The sequence below is a fragment of the Peromyscus eremicus genome, chromosome X (assembly GCF_949786415.1).
Source record: "Peromyscus eremicus chromosome X, PerEre_H2_v1, whole genome shotgun sequence".
Lineage (NCBI taxonomy): Eukaryota > Metazoa > Chordata > Mammalia > Rodentia > Cricetidae > Peromyscus > Peromyscus eremicus.
Window position 1 is genome coordinate 62,618,816 of NC_081439.1, and position 16,568 is coordinate 62,635,383.

At 36.3% G+C, this 16,568-nt stretch overlaps 1 protein-coding gene across 1 annotated transcript in view; it reads right to left on the reverse strand.

Annotated features, from left to right (window-relative positions):
• Positions 1-5,198: 5,198 nt before the first annotated feature.
• Brwd3 (bromodomain and WD repeat domain containing 3) overlaps positions 5,199-16,568 on the reverse strand; it is a 105,410-nt gene continuing 94,040 nt past the window's right edge. The window contains exons 40-41 of the mRNA XM_059251486.1: positions 15,811-15,969; positions 5,199-12,045 (exon numbers count right to left, since the gene is read on the reverse strand). Coding sequence (XP_059107469.1) covers positions 11,288-12,045; positions 15,811-15,969 — 917 coding nt within the window. The 3' untranslated portion in view covers positions 5,199-11,287. The remainder of the gene's footprint in view (positions 12,046-15,810; positions 15,970-16,568) is intronic.

A 16,568-nucleotide genomic window follows, 5' to 3' on the forward strand; every position in this document is an offset into this window, starting at 1 on the left:
TTGCTTGGTTATGTGTAGTGATATATATTTAGTAACTAGCTGGATTATTTTATTGAAAATTTTCTCTCCCAGTTGTTAAAAGACTCACTTCCCTCCTGAATGCAGTTCAGCCTGTGGTATGTTCATAACCACCTCAGCAAATCAATCATTTGGTAGAGGTCTCTTCTACCTCTGGCTACACTTTAAAATCCATTCATTGCCAGAATAAATTACACTTAAAATCAATCCAGAGCCGGGCGGTGGTGGCGCACGCCTTTAATTCCAGCACTCGGGAGGCAGAGGCAGGCGGATCTCTGTGAGTTCGAGGCCAGCCTGGTCTCCAAAGTGAGTTCCAGGAAAGGCACAAAGCTACACAGAGAAACCCTGTCTCGAAAAACCAAAAACCAAAAAAAAAAAAAAAAAAAAAAAATCAATCCAATCTAAACTGTCCCGTTCCCTGCCCGTCCCTGTCTCTGCCTAGCAATCTGTTCAGTTTTCTCCACAATCTCTTCAAGACACCATATGCAGGTCAGCCCTAGACCATCATTTCACTGTCCTTAAGATCACTTTTAGACTTCATGGCAATACTTCCTGCCTCTAGGATGAGATCAGTGTTTTACAGTTTCTTTCTGGTTTCTCCCCAACCCCAGGCAAAATCTGCGAGTCAGGGCTCTGGAATGTCAAACTTCTGAGTGAAAGACCCCCTACACACACTTTCTGGGAGCTGAGCATTTAGCAGGGGCAGGGCGGTAGCTGAGGTTTTCTCATGGTATTTAAATATTTCATAAGCCGGGGCAAGGGTTATCGGGATCTGGCATCTGAGGCTGCAGCAGGAAGACAGAATTTCAGTGTTTGAGCGGAGCACAAGGCCCAGGGGTATTGATATATCCTCCAACCAGGAAGAAAGTGTGTGTAGGAGCTTAAATACCAGGTTTTCACTTAATGAATTTTCATAGGTTTTCTTGAATAGTTTTGTCTATTTTCCTTTGCCCTTTGGACCTTTTCCAGCATTTCTTAGTGATTTCAAAAGTATTTCCCACAAGTTTCACTGAGAAGGAAGTCATTGGAGTTCATATTGCTATCTATGCCATTAATCAATTCCCAATAACCTTACATGTCCTAAACTGGATTTGATAAACTTTCCATTACAAAATGTGAAGTCTCCCAAACACTTCAAATAAGTTACTTTAACCAGGACATGGGGCTTACCAAGCTCCTGAGAACAAGGAACCTTCAATAGCAGTTCACTTTAGAGATGAAGAAGATACAAAAAGAGCAAGCACGAAAGTTCAAAGAACAGAACAAGGAGCCCCTTAGAAGTTAATGTTCAATTTCAACCTTGCACAGATAGCAACAACCGGAACCAAGGAAAACAAGACTCGGCCAAAGCGACTCAGCGAATTTCTGACTAAACCAATCCACACAACCTTTGCTGAGATCCAAGGGGAAAGCTGGCCATGTATCACCAGTGAGAACTTTAGCAACTTTGCAAGTTCTTCCCTGGTAAATGAGGCTAATGGTAATGACTTCCTAATAAGGTCTGACACTTCGGGAAGCCTATTTATTCTAAGCAATTCAATGATTCCGACATTAAACTACTACAGATTAGCACTAAAAAATGGAAATGCCCCCATTCCCATCCATCTCACAGCAAAAATACAAAAAGACACCTCAGGAGCTTCCCTGTGATTTGGATCCCAGGCTGCTGTTTGGGAACAAATTACATCCACTCAACACTGAAGATTTTCACTCCTTATTATCCCCCCAAACCTGCTAGCCTCTCTTTCCTGAGATGAATCTTAGAGACCTTAAGGTGTCTCCTCATTTTCCCTCTCTCCCTTACCTCTCCTAAGGTCAGGGGCCCTAAGGGTTAGAATTTCTCCAGGAAATTCCATGCCAGGGATGAAGGTAGGCCACCCAAAGGAGAGGAACTTGTCACTCAGCCAAATCTACACATTCCTATATCCTAGCTTCATATTGTCTATATCACTAATGGCAAGGCAGAGGGAAATTTCTTTTTGCCCAGTTCTCGTAAAAACTGTTTCCACCAATTTTTATCTGCTAACTGTAGAGAGAAAAATGGAGGAACCACCTTAGGTGTTGGTAACACGGGCACTTTCATCCAAAGACACACTGTGAAATATACAGGGCAGAGCACAGAACGATATCTAATTACAACGCAAAGAACAGATTTCTAAATTCTATTCTATTAATGCAAGCAAAGATAAGTATTAGTATAAATAGGCATAATAGAAATTGTCGTGTTTTATTTTGAGGGTGACAACAGACTGGAAATGACTTTCTATAAAGGAGGCAGGGAGTCCAGAGAAAAGTAATATGCTATTTTCTATTCCCTTTCTGTTTTTTGGTTTTTTTACACTACTAGAATTTCATAAGCTATCTGTTGGAACCAACACTTATCCTCCTTGGATGGGAATAAGAACAAGTAGGTATTTAGAAGGGAAACTGTGGCACCCTAAAATAAGATAGATTATAATCAAATGTAACCGAAGCAGTCCTGGAGAATTTTAAAACTCCACTGCAAAGTCAGAAGTGGTGGTACATGCTTTTAATCCCAGTGAGGAATGGTGGTGCATGCTTTTAATCCCACCACTGGGGAGTCAGAGGAAGGAGGATCTCTGTGAATTCCAGGCAGCCTGGTCTACACAGTGGGTTCCAGGATAGCCAGGGCTATGTAGAGAAATTCTATCTCAAAAAACAATAATAAAAGCCGGGCAGTAGTGGCGCATGCCTTTAATCCCAGCACTCAGGAGGCAGAGGCAGGCGGATCTCTGAGAGTTTGAGGCCAGCCTGGTCTACAGAGCGAGATCCAGGACAGGCATCAAAACTACACAAAGAAACCCTGTCTCGGAAAACCAAAAATAAATAAATAAATAAATAAATAAATAAATAAAAGTATATTGTGAAACCTCATTACTTGAGAATGAAGTCAGCAAGCATGCGTCCATGCTCTGGGGGAAAAAAATTAAGATGCTATATAGGTGATTAATTCAGCTGTTATTCAGGCCATCTGACATCATTGTTGGCCAACTCATTCACCGATTTTTTTTTGTAAGTTAAACTGATTTCTCCTGATTTCGTGTTCTCTCTTCCAACACTTCTTTACTAAAATATGAACTGCACTACCACTGATTACAACCTGTCTTTTAGAGTCCCAAGGTCTTGTTTCATTTCCTCTACTGTTCTTCCTCTCACTGAGCACACTCTATTGTCCACAACTTATTTGAACAAGTATCCAGACTTACCATAGTTCCAAATAAGTCAGCCTTACCTACCCAACTTTTCCCATTTTACAGGGAATAGAACCTTCTTCCTGAACCAGAGTGGATTCTCTCTCCTTTTGTTGTTAGCCTTGTCAGATCATTTTGCAGCATAACGAAATGATACTGTGCCAGGCACACCCCCTCTAGTTACCAAGGAATGGAAAAGAGAGCACCACACAGTACCATATCATGACTGAAGGACCACTCGAGTCATAGTAGTTCTCATCAGCTCAATGTGGACACAACAGCATCAAAAGTATCAGTAACAATCCCATGACTCACATTACACACGGCATCAGACCCTGTAACCACCATGTCCCCAAAGAAGAAAGAGGCTTAAAGACACAATTCAGTGAACATCCTCATTAAAAATGTGAACCATGTGCTCACTTTGGCAGCACATATACTAAAGCAGGGGAAAATCTGGACCAGAAGCAAACAGAAAAGTTCTCTTTAAGTTACACTTATATACATGACTTAGGACTTTCTATTTCATATAGCAGTTAGGGAAGCAAGCCAGCGGAATTAAAGAAAAACTATAAGTAGGTACCCTGGATGAATCAGGTTTTTCTTTTTTTTTTCTTTTTTGGTTTTTTGAGACAGTGTTTCTCTGTATAACCCTGTATGTCCTGGAACTGGCTCTGTAGACCAGGCTGACTTGGAACTCAAGAGATCACCCTGCCCCTGCCTCTGAGTGTTGGGATTAAAGGTGTGCAGCACCACCACCCGCCAGGATAAATCAAGGATTTTTGATTTACTTTTTGATTACTAGCTACATGGACCTAGGCAAATTACTTGATTTTACTGAAACTCATTTTTCTCATTTGAGAAAATAAATGGGAGTCAACAGATACTTTCTAGTGATTGAGACTATATTTGAGGGATAAATTTTGTAAACTATAAAGCTCTTTAAGAAATTACAGTGCTAAAAACCCAGAAGGTACAGATGAACAACCCTAGGAAGGAACAGCACAGTCTTCCTGCTGCCATTTCTTGTAAATGCTGCTGGTAAATATTCTATAGGAAGAAAAGCACTATGTAACTCAGAGAAAGAATATGACTCAGTCCCTGACAATTTTCAGTTGAACAATTAGAAGTATGTGATAAAAGATTTAGTAACTAAAACTGTCAAGGGCAAGATATGTTATTAAGTCAGACTAGATTAAGTAACAGTTACGGGTTGGTTTTTTGTTTTGTTTTGTTTTGTTTTTGTATACAAGGGTGGCTCTAGTTTATAAATTAAACTTAACATATGGAAACAATCCAGAACTATCAGCACTTCATTACTGACATTTTAAATGAACAATACCCAAAAGTAACAAAATCTCCTGTGAAAATGTCTATTATACAATTTGGGAGGCATATTTCATTCAAAATGAATTTTGTAAAACTAGAAAGTCTTAGGACAAGTTTCCTCCATAAAGTACTTGACAGAGTACACAAAATTCCTAGTACAAACTAATGTACTACTATACAAATTCTGGTTGGAATTTCAACAGGACAAACATGAACCACATAACACCTCTAAGAATTAATAAAATTTATCAATTAATATTAGTGACCTGTATTAAGTTATTTGAAATGTTGTTTCTTAAAATGTCTGCAAGAAATTTTATAAAATTGAAGACTCTAAGGGTACTGAGTAGCCAAGTTATTAAGTAGAACTTTACAAATTAATGAAAGCATATTAGCATCACAGAGATTTGAAAGTCCTTAGGATATGCTGAAAGATTAGTATGCTAACAATTTTGCTAAAATTAGCTACTAGATGTTTATACTCGAGGTGAGAAGTAACTTTACTAAGTCAGTTACTACAGATGGCAAAGGAAACGTTACTAAAAAGTTACAAAACGAGGAAAAAAATGTTACTCCAATTTTTTTGGGAAAAATGACACCATAAAAATTTTTATTTTATTTAATATTATATTTGGTCTACCAGCATTATGCATAAAAATGCCTTCAGTACTTATATAAAAAACTTAAGACAGTAAATGAAGTACATGAGCTTAAATATAGCACCAAAGTCCCATGTAAAAATTAACTCACAAGCTCAATGTATTGGTTTCAATTTATTTTGTGCATTTTTGGAAAGTAGCTTTAAGTAAGGGGTAAATAATATATAGAGAGGGCAAAGAGCACTTCTTCTCTTGATCTTCTCAACGAGGCAAACAATCTTCTGAATACTTCAGTAAAGTTTTGTCATAAAAATTCTTTAATTTTTCTATTTAAGAAATCTAGCGAGTGAAGAAAATACCAAATCCTGCTAACAAATAATTTTTAATGTAACATGTTTACATTGTAAAAGAGGGCTATTTTTAAGCAATCAAACAGCTAAACAAAAATAACAAGTATCCCCAGACCTCACTCAGGGTATTGTGAAAACTGGGCTGTCAGTCAATAGATCCAATGTCAGAAAAGAGGTGACCTAAACTGAGTCATCTCATTTATTTCTAAAAACACAAAACAGCCTCCATATGAAAGATGCAGAGCAGTCTTTAGCCAGCTTATTTATCTTGAACTCGGTAGAATTCTTGACACTGGGAGAAAACTTGTGGAGATAGATTAATGGCCAAAGACGAGTGTTCCTGGTAAAACGTTCAGCTGCTGGCTCACTTCATTCCTCTCCCTCCTAGATTGACATTGAATTAAAGCACCATTTATAATAAATTCAAAGTTGATAGGCAATTTAACCCCAAATAAAAAGTACTAGGTCTCCATAGCTTAGCTGCTAAACTTTAACAAGAAATATACTAGAAATCTGTCCATCTCAAGAAACTCTGCAGAACAATCAGACGAGTGTTTTGGAAGCTGCTATTGAAGGCACCAAGCAGCCCACATTTTAAAGTGTTAACATCATACTCATCACCTAATGGTGATCCAAAGCACATCAGCGAGAACTAGGAAACACCTTTTCTTTCATAGGAAGCAACTGAGTTTCCAAGATTAAAAAATGATAGTAAGAAAATATCTTATGACAAAGAGCCAAGGATTACACGATACAATCTCTAAAGCTGGGCAGTAGAAAGGTTAACTTCATATTTCTTATATTTCTTTGTCTTGTTAATTTATCTCTAGTATGAGTTAAGGCATAAAGCAGCGAGAGTGCAACTGATTCCAAACAACTTGGAATTTTATTGTAAACATCCCATAAAGAATGGAAACAAATTAGTCCAGTATTTTTTGTCTTTGAAGGTAATTGCTTATAATGACCGACAACTGCCAAACAAAACATCTTTTATAAACCAAGCCAGTTTTGTTTACCTTTTCTCCCCACTCAATTTTAGTTTAATGGACATTCTGCCCATAGACAGCATCACATCAACTATTAAATGAATGTTTTTCCATCTTAAAACTTATGGACACTAAGAACAAACATAAAGTACAGTTTTGTTAATACTGTGTAAAGGACTACAAAAGACAGAGATGATAAGTTACAGAACAAAGAAATAAATTACTGATTGCCATCACCACAGTATTGTTTAAAGAATTAACATTTGTAGTACTGCCTAATGTATATTTGGTGACATATGCAAAGAACACATTTTCCAACTGGGTTTCTAGGTATTTTGATATGGGATTTTTAAAAGTAAATTACTAATGGCGATCTCAATATGTAGCAATAATTTTATTTTATTTTTTTAGAAAATAATTACCATGCTTTTATATGTCTAAGTCCCATATTCTAGATTTAATTAAGAGAGGTATAAGAATAAGAAATGGGCATACATGTAAATAAACACACCTTAACTCTAAACTGCAGGGCCTTTCTATTGTACTTCTCTCAGAAATGAATCCGAAATTTCCAGTCTGGTTGAAGAATGCTACGTGAGGTGCAATCTCCATCGCAGAAAGAGAAGTGGAGCTTAGAGCAAGCACGAGAGGAAAGATGGCCGGAGTAATACTCAAGGGTGAGAAGACTAGAGCAAGGACTAAGTATCAAGAAACCTGAGTGCTAGCCATGTTCCCCAAAATACAGCACCATGAAAATATTTAACCTTATACTGGATTTTAACCCAAACTGTGGAACTATGACAAATTACCACTTGGTAAAGAAGCTTTCCTAAGAGATGTAAAGTAAAAACAGCATGCAAATATTTCACCATTAATTTGAAAAACAAGCTTTAAAAGTGATCTTAGAATATTTTCAATAAAACATTCATAAAGCCTTTTGTACCACAAAGATGTTGTGGAATGTGGTTAGCAATTAAAATAAAGGACTTTATATCGAAAGTCTTATTCCTTCCCCTGGAACTATTCATTTCAGATTTCAAATGTTATTGTAATGGCTTAAATGGCTGGGCATCAAAATGTAGTGAAAATCACGTTAAGACTCCTTTCTAAGGGATGAAGATTCAACTTTAAAGATAAGTACCAGTTGGCAAATGTGTATAAAATGATTCCATATATATCATTACCACAAACTTACAAATTTTGAAAAATGCTCAAAAAAGTTTTATTAAAAAGTTAGAAGTGGTATTCACATCTTTCTCTTTTAATCACTGTATTGTCTGATGACAATCTACTTTAAAATATCTGAAATCTAATTTAGATGTATGAGAACTCAATTTTGTAGAATGACACTTGGGTATTTTACTCAGTTGCTTTGCCTCTGGGTGAAACAAAACACTATATGGAGGAATTTTAGAATAAGTCTGATTTCTGGGGAGGGAAAGAGAAAAATAAACAAAGGGCAAATTAAACTAAAAGAATAGAGGGGCATAGTTGTATGACAAAATCAGAATTGGTTATCTAAAAGACATGATGACATGGATGATTAAGCATTAATAAATGCACAGGCTGAGCTCTAAAGAGGCAAATAATTGGTAGACAGTGTCTTCCATATAAAATATTCTCTTTTTTAATGTCTGGGATAAGGTACGTCAAAGTGGAAAAAAGCTACATACATAGAAGTACACAAACACTTATACAAAAACAAATTTAGTTATTAGGCTAGTAGGTTTGTGACTGTTTTGGAGAGCATATCCTATTGCTAGATGAGATACATACAGCAAGCCAGTGAAGAAACACAGGATTCAGTTTTATAAACATATACACATGCTAAGATCATAAAGCTTGGAATCTGAACATTAGTATTTATGAGAAATATTATAGCTTACTGACTATTCAGATATAGCATAGGATTAAACTTATACATATGTATGCTCTCATGGGCCTAAATAGAACAGTGGTCTTCATTTGCAGAATTCTTAACTCATTCCCTACTTTCTTTCTATGGCTGAACCCAGATCTTACTTAGGTTTAAAAGATCTCTAGAAAATGAAATGATAACGTATTCAATATGATACAAATTATGACACATTTGTAGGAAGTGGTGTTAAAAAACCTAAAATATAAATTGAGGAAAAGGGGAAGTCCAGATTAAAAAAGTAAAAATATCATTTCCCAGACTTTTTATTTTCACACTTATGAAAATAATTTGCATGCAAACAGAAAAGTATCTGTTTGTTTTATAATAAATGATAACTACGTTCACCTAACATACCCTGGTGACTAACTCTTTAAATTCTAATAACTGAAATCAACATCACAGCAAAATGCCGCTCACTAGTATTTCACAGTAATTCACTACATATAAAATATGCTTAAAAATGTCTTTAGCCTTATTATTCTAATTATGTAAGCCTAGAAAATCTTGAGATTTGGGGAATAAATGTGGCATTTTTATTTTTCAAAATAAATTATAAATAAAGCTCCAGACAGCTAACATCTCACAAATGGCAATTCTTCTACATTTGAAGAGGTCAGCTCTTCATAGAAGAATGTCAACACAAATTTCACACTAAAATGGTACACATATTTGGGTACATCCAGGAATTTAAGCAACTATATTATGTTGGTTGTTGTAGGACAAAATGTTACTGACTTGAGGAAATCATAGGCACAATTTAGTCTAAATGCCCAAGAGATGAATAACTGAAATTGTATATTTTAGTAAAAATCAAATGTAGACTCTCAAAATGGGAACATTTGGAATCTATACTATGGTTAAAATGGCAGCTGAGTTATAACCAGAAATAGTTTTGGTATCTAGTGAAGAAAAACAACAACAACAACAACAAAAAGATCAGCTTGGTCTGCTCTCTAGTAACAGACATTGGTGCCATTAACAGTTCATTCTACTTTCTTAAAGCCTGAACATCATTTCTACTGCAAGTGAAAATTGCTTACGGGTATTAGTTCAAGAATAACCACCCCTCCCCAATCCCACCAAAAAGCAAAGTTATGTGTGCACTCCTTCCTCTGCACTTCACAGATTTTCAGATGCATGAAATGATTGAAAGCATGAGACAAACATGTCAGCTTAGGAAATATCCTGGACTACCAGGTGTACAGTAAGAAAATGTTTTATCACACAAGTCTGATCTAAGTGCAATGAAATTGCTGTTACAAAAGCAGAGATCAATTGTTATCCCCCCCACCCCCCATTTCAAGAATTGGAGTATCTAACTAAGTAGCGTAACTGTGATGTCAACTTTGAGGAATACAATTGATCTTGGACTGAAGCTCACTTATGGAACCATGTGCACTCTACTACTGTAAACAAGACCAAAAAAGATTTTAAAGATTTTTTTCTCAACTATAAAATAATGATTCAAAATATCTGTCTGCAGTGCAATGAGGCTCTTTTCTGGAAGTCTAGAACAGAAGAACCCTTTGGAATGAGAATAGAAGAACCCATTAAAGTTGATTCTAAGTATCAGCTAGCCAAAATAGTCCAACTCAAGTTAGGTACTTGGTTACCTTTTAAGATTCAAATGAAAACTAGTAACTCACAGCTGTGAAATAGTAAGTGGTTGCAGAGATAGATAAGCAGTAGAACAAGTCTACTTACATAAATATGTTCTACAAAAGCCTAGAGCATATAATACTTAGGAAACTTTGTTACAACTATTAATTTGAGAGCCAATATGATTATTGAAAATTCTCAGCTTATAACTTAGGAGTATTCATCCCTACCAAGCTTGTTCTAGTTCTCCTTAGTAATGAGTAACAGCATCTATTTTCCTTAGGATTTCCAGTAGTTGTAGTTAATAGAGGTAGCTGAGCTACTGTTCAAAGAAGTTACTCTTTGTGGATGAGGATTTTTCAAATGTTTAAGTTACTATTAAGCTACACAAGTTTCTATTAATGCAATAAAATATAACAGGAAAAGAAAAATGGATGCAAGAAACTTTTGCATTTGGCACCTTGTCTAGATTGATACCTCAAGTATTCTCTTTTAATAAAGTTAATGCACACATCAGGACACACCACAAAGATTTGCTACATATTTACAAGGCACCAACCCTTTCTCACCTTAAACGTGAATTAAGCAAATCAATGAAAAGCATATCAAGATACCCCCCACCCCACCCCAAAACTGCAGTATAAATATATACTTCAGTTCAGTACAGTTCATGAAAGTTTGGCCTGGGAAGAGTAAAATAATCCAGATCGTTCTTACAATATAGAAACTGTAAACATTTAATAGCTGCCTTTAGGATTGGTGTATTGTGCAAAAGTTATTATTACTGGGTATAGGAATCAAATGGCAAAAACAAACTATATAAAACTCTGTAAGAAGGTGCTATACTTCTGTGATACAAAAGCAAAGAGGGATATCTTATTGAGATAAAAATGTCATGCTACTCTTAAGAAGCAGAATGCTCCTTTTATGTAGTAAATCTGTAGTGTGTCTGTGGTGTGTGTGTGTGTGTGTGTGTATGTGTATGTATGTGTATGCCCGCTTGTGTATGCATCTCCACACATGTGTATGTGTACACATGTATATGTGTGGGCAGAATTTGTTTTAATTTAAGGCCTAATGAGTAAGGCTTGTTTGAACAAATGAAGTGTGGAGATTAAAAGTCTTGAAACAAATGTATACTGGCATAATGGAAAAGCACCAATGTGAAAGGAAGCAAAAGTCCCCACACAACTTGCTTTGTAGATTTTCTGGTAAATTCCCTGCAGTAGAAGGCCATTGATTTTATTTTTAAAAATTACTCTAAATTCATTAACTGTTAATAATTCCATCCCATGAGATGGCTAACCCTGGCTTTTTCTGTCATTTTACGTACTCTGCCTGATCTGGATGTACCAAGATTCAGAGGATCCTCAGTGGACACAAAATTGTCATTATCTGAATCATCATTATATAAAACAGTCCTCCTGCCTTGGTTTCTTGTTTTAATCCGAGGAAGTCTACTGAAACGTCCTGAAAACATCGTATCAAATTCGTCATCTGCAACACGTGCTCGTTTGGCTCTGGCAGCTCCTCTAGAGGCACCTCTTCCTCCTCTCCCTCGCCCTCTCCCTCTCCCCCCACCTCCACCTCTTCCTCGACCCCCTCGTCCCCTGCCACCTCTTCCTCTGCCTCCTCTACTCCATCTCCCCCATCTCCCCCATCTGCCTCTTCCTCCTGTGCCTCTCATCTTCCAGTTTCGTTTTCCATTGGCATGTTGTTTTCTGAGTTTTCTTTTAGGTCTGGTTTGTATGAATTTGCTATAGTCATGATCGCCATCTACGTAATCTTGATCTGTTCTGGAAGTAGATTCAGAGTCAGAATCAGAGCCACAGGTACTTTCTGAACTTAAACTGGATCCTAACTCTCCACTCTCTGAGGAGGATAAATGTGCTTTTTCTTTTGTTTCTTTCATCTCTTTTTCTCCTCCTCCTCCCATGCTTTCGTCCTCTTCTGATGCACTGAGTAGTTTTCTTTTGGCTCCTGTTCGGGGCTCTCTGCCATCACCATTTGTAAGAGGCCCATCAACGGAGTGATCTAAAGCAAAATGAATGATTTTTAAAAATTAAGTCTTGACATTGTAAGATAGCCATTCAAACTCAAAATAAAAAAAAATCTATTAAAAATATCTAGTGCCCCAAACTGATTGGACAGAATCATCAAAGGTGTTGGAACAGATACTTAGATCTATTTGAAATGAAAGATAATGTTTGACTCCCGTTCCACTGCTTCTTTGAAGTAAGAAAGTAGACTGAAGGATTGGTAGGTTGTCTGGGCGGAAATTTTAGCAAAAATTTAATAATGATAAGGAAGCATAAATTACAAGTTTCATTCATTCATTTAACAGGTACTTAGCAATTAACTAGTATGGAACAGGTATTAGTAGGAGGTTGGAACTTGATGATGAATGAGATAAAGTCCTTGCTATCATATATCATTAACTCATATACTACTGGGGAGAGTCTGGACAAAAACAAAGTGAATAAATAACTAATGCAATTTTAAGTAGAGAGCTAAAGAATGAAAATAAGAGCAAAAAAGTATTTGACTATGTTTTGGGGTACTATTTAAAATCAATGAGATGTCTTAGGGTTTAATATTTAAATAATGAATGACATGAAATGTGGGGGTAAATCTGAGCAGTAGAAAAAGATCTAAGGGAATCTAGTTCAGCCAGGATGGACTAGAAACATGAAATGGTAGATGATTAGAGAAAGACAACATCCGATTTACATTTAAAAACTATTACTGTTACACAGAGAACAGATTGTAGAAGGTGGTTAAACAGAAGTGGAGATCAGCTAAAAGACCTCTGCAGTCAGTAGTCTAGGTAAGACATAATGAGGTGTCAAGAAGTGATAGCCAATCTATTAGAACATTTCCTCATGGAAGGCCCACCAGAACAAATCCTTTATTTCAAAGGTGGAAACAATGGGACCTGCTGAGGGGGTTTCCATGTCAAATACTAAGAACCAAACAGTTCCTAAGCTTTATAGTCTAGAAACTGGGTGATGGGCCGAACTGTTGGCTAAGATGAGAAACAGTGAAGCCTGAACAAGTTCCGGCAGTGTGCTGAAAAAAAGTCAGGTTTTCTCGTTCTAGATGCCAGGAGAAATCTAAAAAAAGAAATGGAAAAACAAACAGAAGGTAGCTCAGTGGTAATATGCTTAGCATGCATGAAATCCTGGGTTCAGCTCCTGATATACATTTGTACATGTACATACATAAGCATACCCAAAAAGAAATGAAAAATCATATAGGTATACAAGCTGGATCTCATAAGATTGGAGCTAGAGAGAGAATTCTGGAAATTTTCAGTCTACAGAGAGAAAACAAAGGGAAAAAAATGGACGAGGAAAGCAAGCTATGTTATGTTAACATTTAAAGATAAAATTGTTACACTGAGGCCCTAACTGCCAAAGTGACTTCATTTAGAGACTGAAGGTTAATCAAGGTCTTAAGTATCATAGAAAAAGGAAGAGACTTGGAAGTTTCTATCTCTCCACCCACCCCCAACACACACGGTAGGGGGTAGGGGCAGAGACAGAGGAACACACACAAAAACAGAAATATAGAGCCAGATAAATGGCGACAAAGAATACAACTTAAATGTGGTATTCTATAAGCCTGAGGAAAATTAAGCTTGTCAGATAATAATCTCCATGCACCTTGATTCCTTGGACTTAGAGCCTCCAGAAGTGTGGTAAAATCAAAGTCTGTTGTTTAAGCTGCTCACTTTGGTATCTTGTTATAGCTACCTAACGTGACTAATATACTCAGCTAGAGACTAAGTTGGTGTTAAAAAAAAAAAAACGGGAGATAAGATATTCAGTAGTATTTAAGAGTTATAACAGGACTGGAGAGATGGTGAAGAGGGCTTGCTGTTCTTGCAGCTAAAAAGTGCCTATATTTCCAGCTCCAGGGAATCGGATTCTGTCTTCTGGCCTCTGGGGCACTGCACCAACATGCACAAACCCACAATCAGACACAGACATATACACATAACCACAAACACAAATCTAAAAAGATATACAGATTTAACAAGGTTTTACAACTATGTGGATGTGAGAGGTAAATGGAGAGTTCAAAATTACTGAGTAGGGCATGGTGGTACATGCTTCAAACTTCAGTATTCCGAAGGGTAAGTCAAAAAGATAAGAGAATTTGAGGTGAGCTTAGACTACATAGTGAGAGCACACCTTTGAAAAGAAGAGATTTAAGTTGAATGAAAAGGATGACCTTGAGACACAAAGATAATGAACATGAATGGAACTTATTTTTAGGAAGCACTTGGAAATGAGACTGGTGGAACGAATAGAAGTTTGAGTTGATACACTACACAGCCACTAGCATCAAGCAGACTGGTTTAAACTAGAAATGGTGGCACATGCCTTTAATCCCAGCCCTCTGGAGGCAGAGGCAGGCAAAACTCTGAGTCTGTGGCCAACCTGGTCTACATAGTGAGTTCCAGGCCATCTAAGAACTACATAGTGAGACTCTGGCCTATCTATAAGAAATATGATGACTGGCTTAGTCAACAGATTTATTAGAGTTCTTTATTTGCAGGAGCCAAAAATCAAGTGAGCTACAATAGCAGAAAACTGCAGATAAAGCTCAGAACAAGCAAAGCAAAGCAAAGGAACTCTATAGGAATCCCAGTAGAGTCTATTAAACAGTAAAAAAGAGCTTAAGAGGAGGTGGTAAACAGTGTCAAGTGACACAGAGATCAAGAAGTCACGTACTAAGAAAAGGAACACCGGCTGGGCTGTCTCTATTACCGGTGATTTGGGGGGAAGAGCTTTTTGGAGAGTGCCTGGTGCAGAAACCAGGCTATAAAGAGATAAAGGGTCCTGGATGAAAAAAGAGGCAGGAAATACAGGCTACTTTGTCTATAAGCTTTTCCCATGAAGAAGAGTGAGGAAGTCTATGGCCTAAATATGAACAATGCAACAGAATCAGAGAGAACAAAATTATAAAATGGCAACTATAAAAGAACATTTTAAATTAGTAAGTTTCAATTGCTTGTCAGTCTTTAACTCAAATCAACTACAACATGTTCCAATATTTTTCATATAACCAATAATACACTTATAGTCTATTTTAGGTCATCTGTTGATTATAAAACAATGAATAAGAAAAATTAATATCCACTAAAATGTATATAAAGTTAAAATGATATTCCAGTAACATATTTGTAAAAACAAATTAAATATTTTTACAAACTTCAAATAGTTGAACATAGAACTTTCTTTGAGCATGTTCAAGGTATGTACAGGACCCTGTATAAGAGCTTCCAAATAATAGTAAAGTTCAAATATTTATAAAATCAAAATATGATCATGAATTAGGTCAATGATTTCTGTAAGCCCTACATTTTTTTCTTCAAATATGAAGTTATTGAAATAGCCTGTGGGAATGAGACCTTTTAAAATATGAGTTTTGAGTTTTTCTCATTTCTTATTGACATGGCTTAATATATGAAAAATCCTCAATGTTTCTGACAGTATGGTTCTTATGCACTTGGAGGAAGAATTCTTCATTTAGTTTTTTTTCCTTATTCATTTCATTTTACATTTTGTTCAACCATAGTAAAAACAACAACTATTATAAAAACAATAGTACACATCTGTTCCTAATTGTGGCTATAAAATTCTTTTGACATAAATTTGACTGTATTAAAATTCTTATTAAGTACCAAGACATAGTAGTTGTACTACCCTAATACATCAGCTTTTAAAATGACTCATCATTCATCATAAGAAAATAGAGAATAAGCTACCTCTCCAATACTCAATTTCCTACCTTGTTTAACTGGTAAGACTCTATTACGAAATGATTTGGCTTTCCCTGGGTCATGGCTATTTCCACTTCGGCTATATCCACTGAAACTCGATGGAGAAAATGGCCCATCTCCTTCATCATCAAGTAGATATAGTGAAACGCCTTCAGCAGCATCTGAAACTTACATTTAAAAAGATTATATATAATGTTAACTTAATTTCATTTTTTTCAGGAAATTTAATATAGGCTGCTTTTAAAATTCTACATTTACTACCTTATGATAAAATTAAATGTTGCTTTATAACTGGTAGCACATGTATATTCCCAACTTTTGGAAACTCAGACCCTAAAGTCCAACCCTCAAAGTAAATATGAATATTTGGCAACAAGAAAACAAATAATTTATCATCACTAAACTTTCAAACACAGAATGTCAAAAAACCACCAAAGGAAACACCTCCATCACATATTTTACCTTCAAGTTTTATGTTGACAAATATATGGATAGTAAAAATCATACAGTTACAGAACTTGCAAAAGGACATTTAGATTCATCTAGTTATGTGCTAGAGAGAGAGATGGCTCAGCATTTAAGAGTATTGGCTATTCTTCCATAGGATCCAAAGTAGATTCCCAGCACCCACATGGTTGCTCACAACAATCTGTAATTCCGGTTTCAGAGGATCTGACATCCTCTTCTGGCCTCTGCAGGTACCAGGCATGCAGATGGTGTACAAATGTACATGTAGGCAAAATACTTATAAACACACAATAAATTT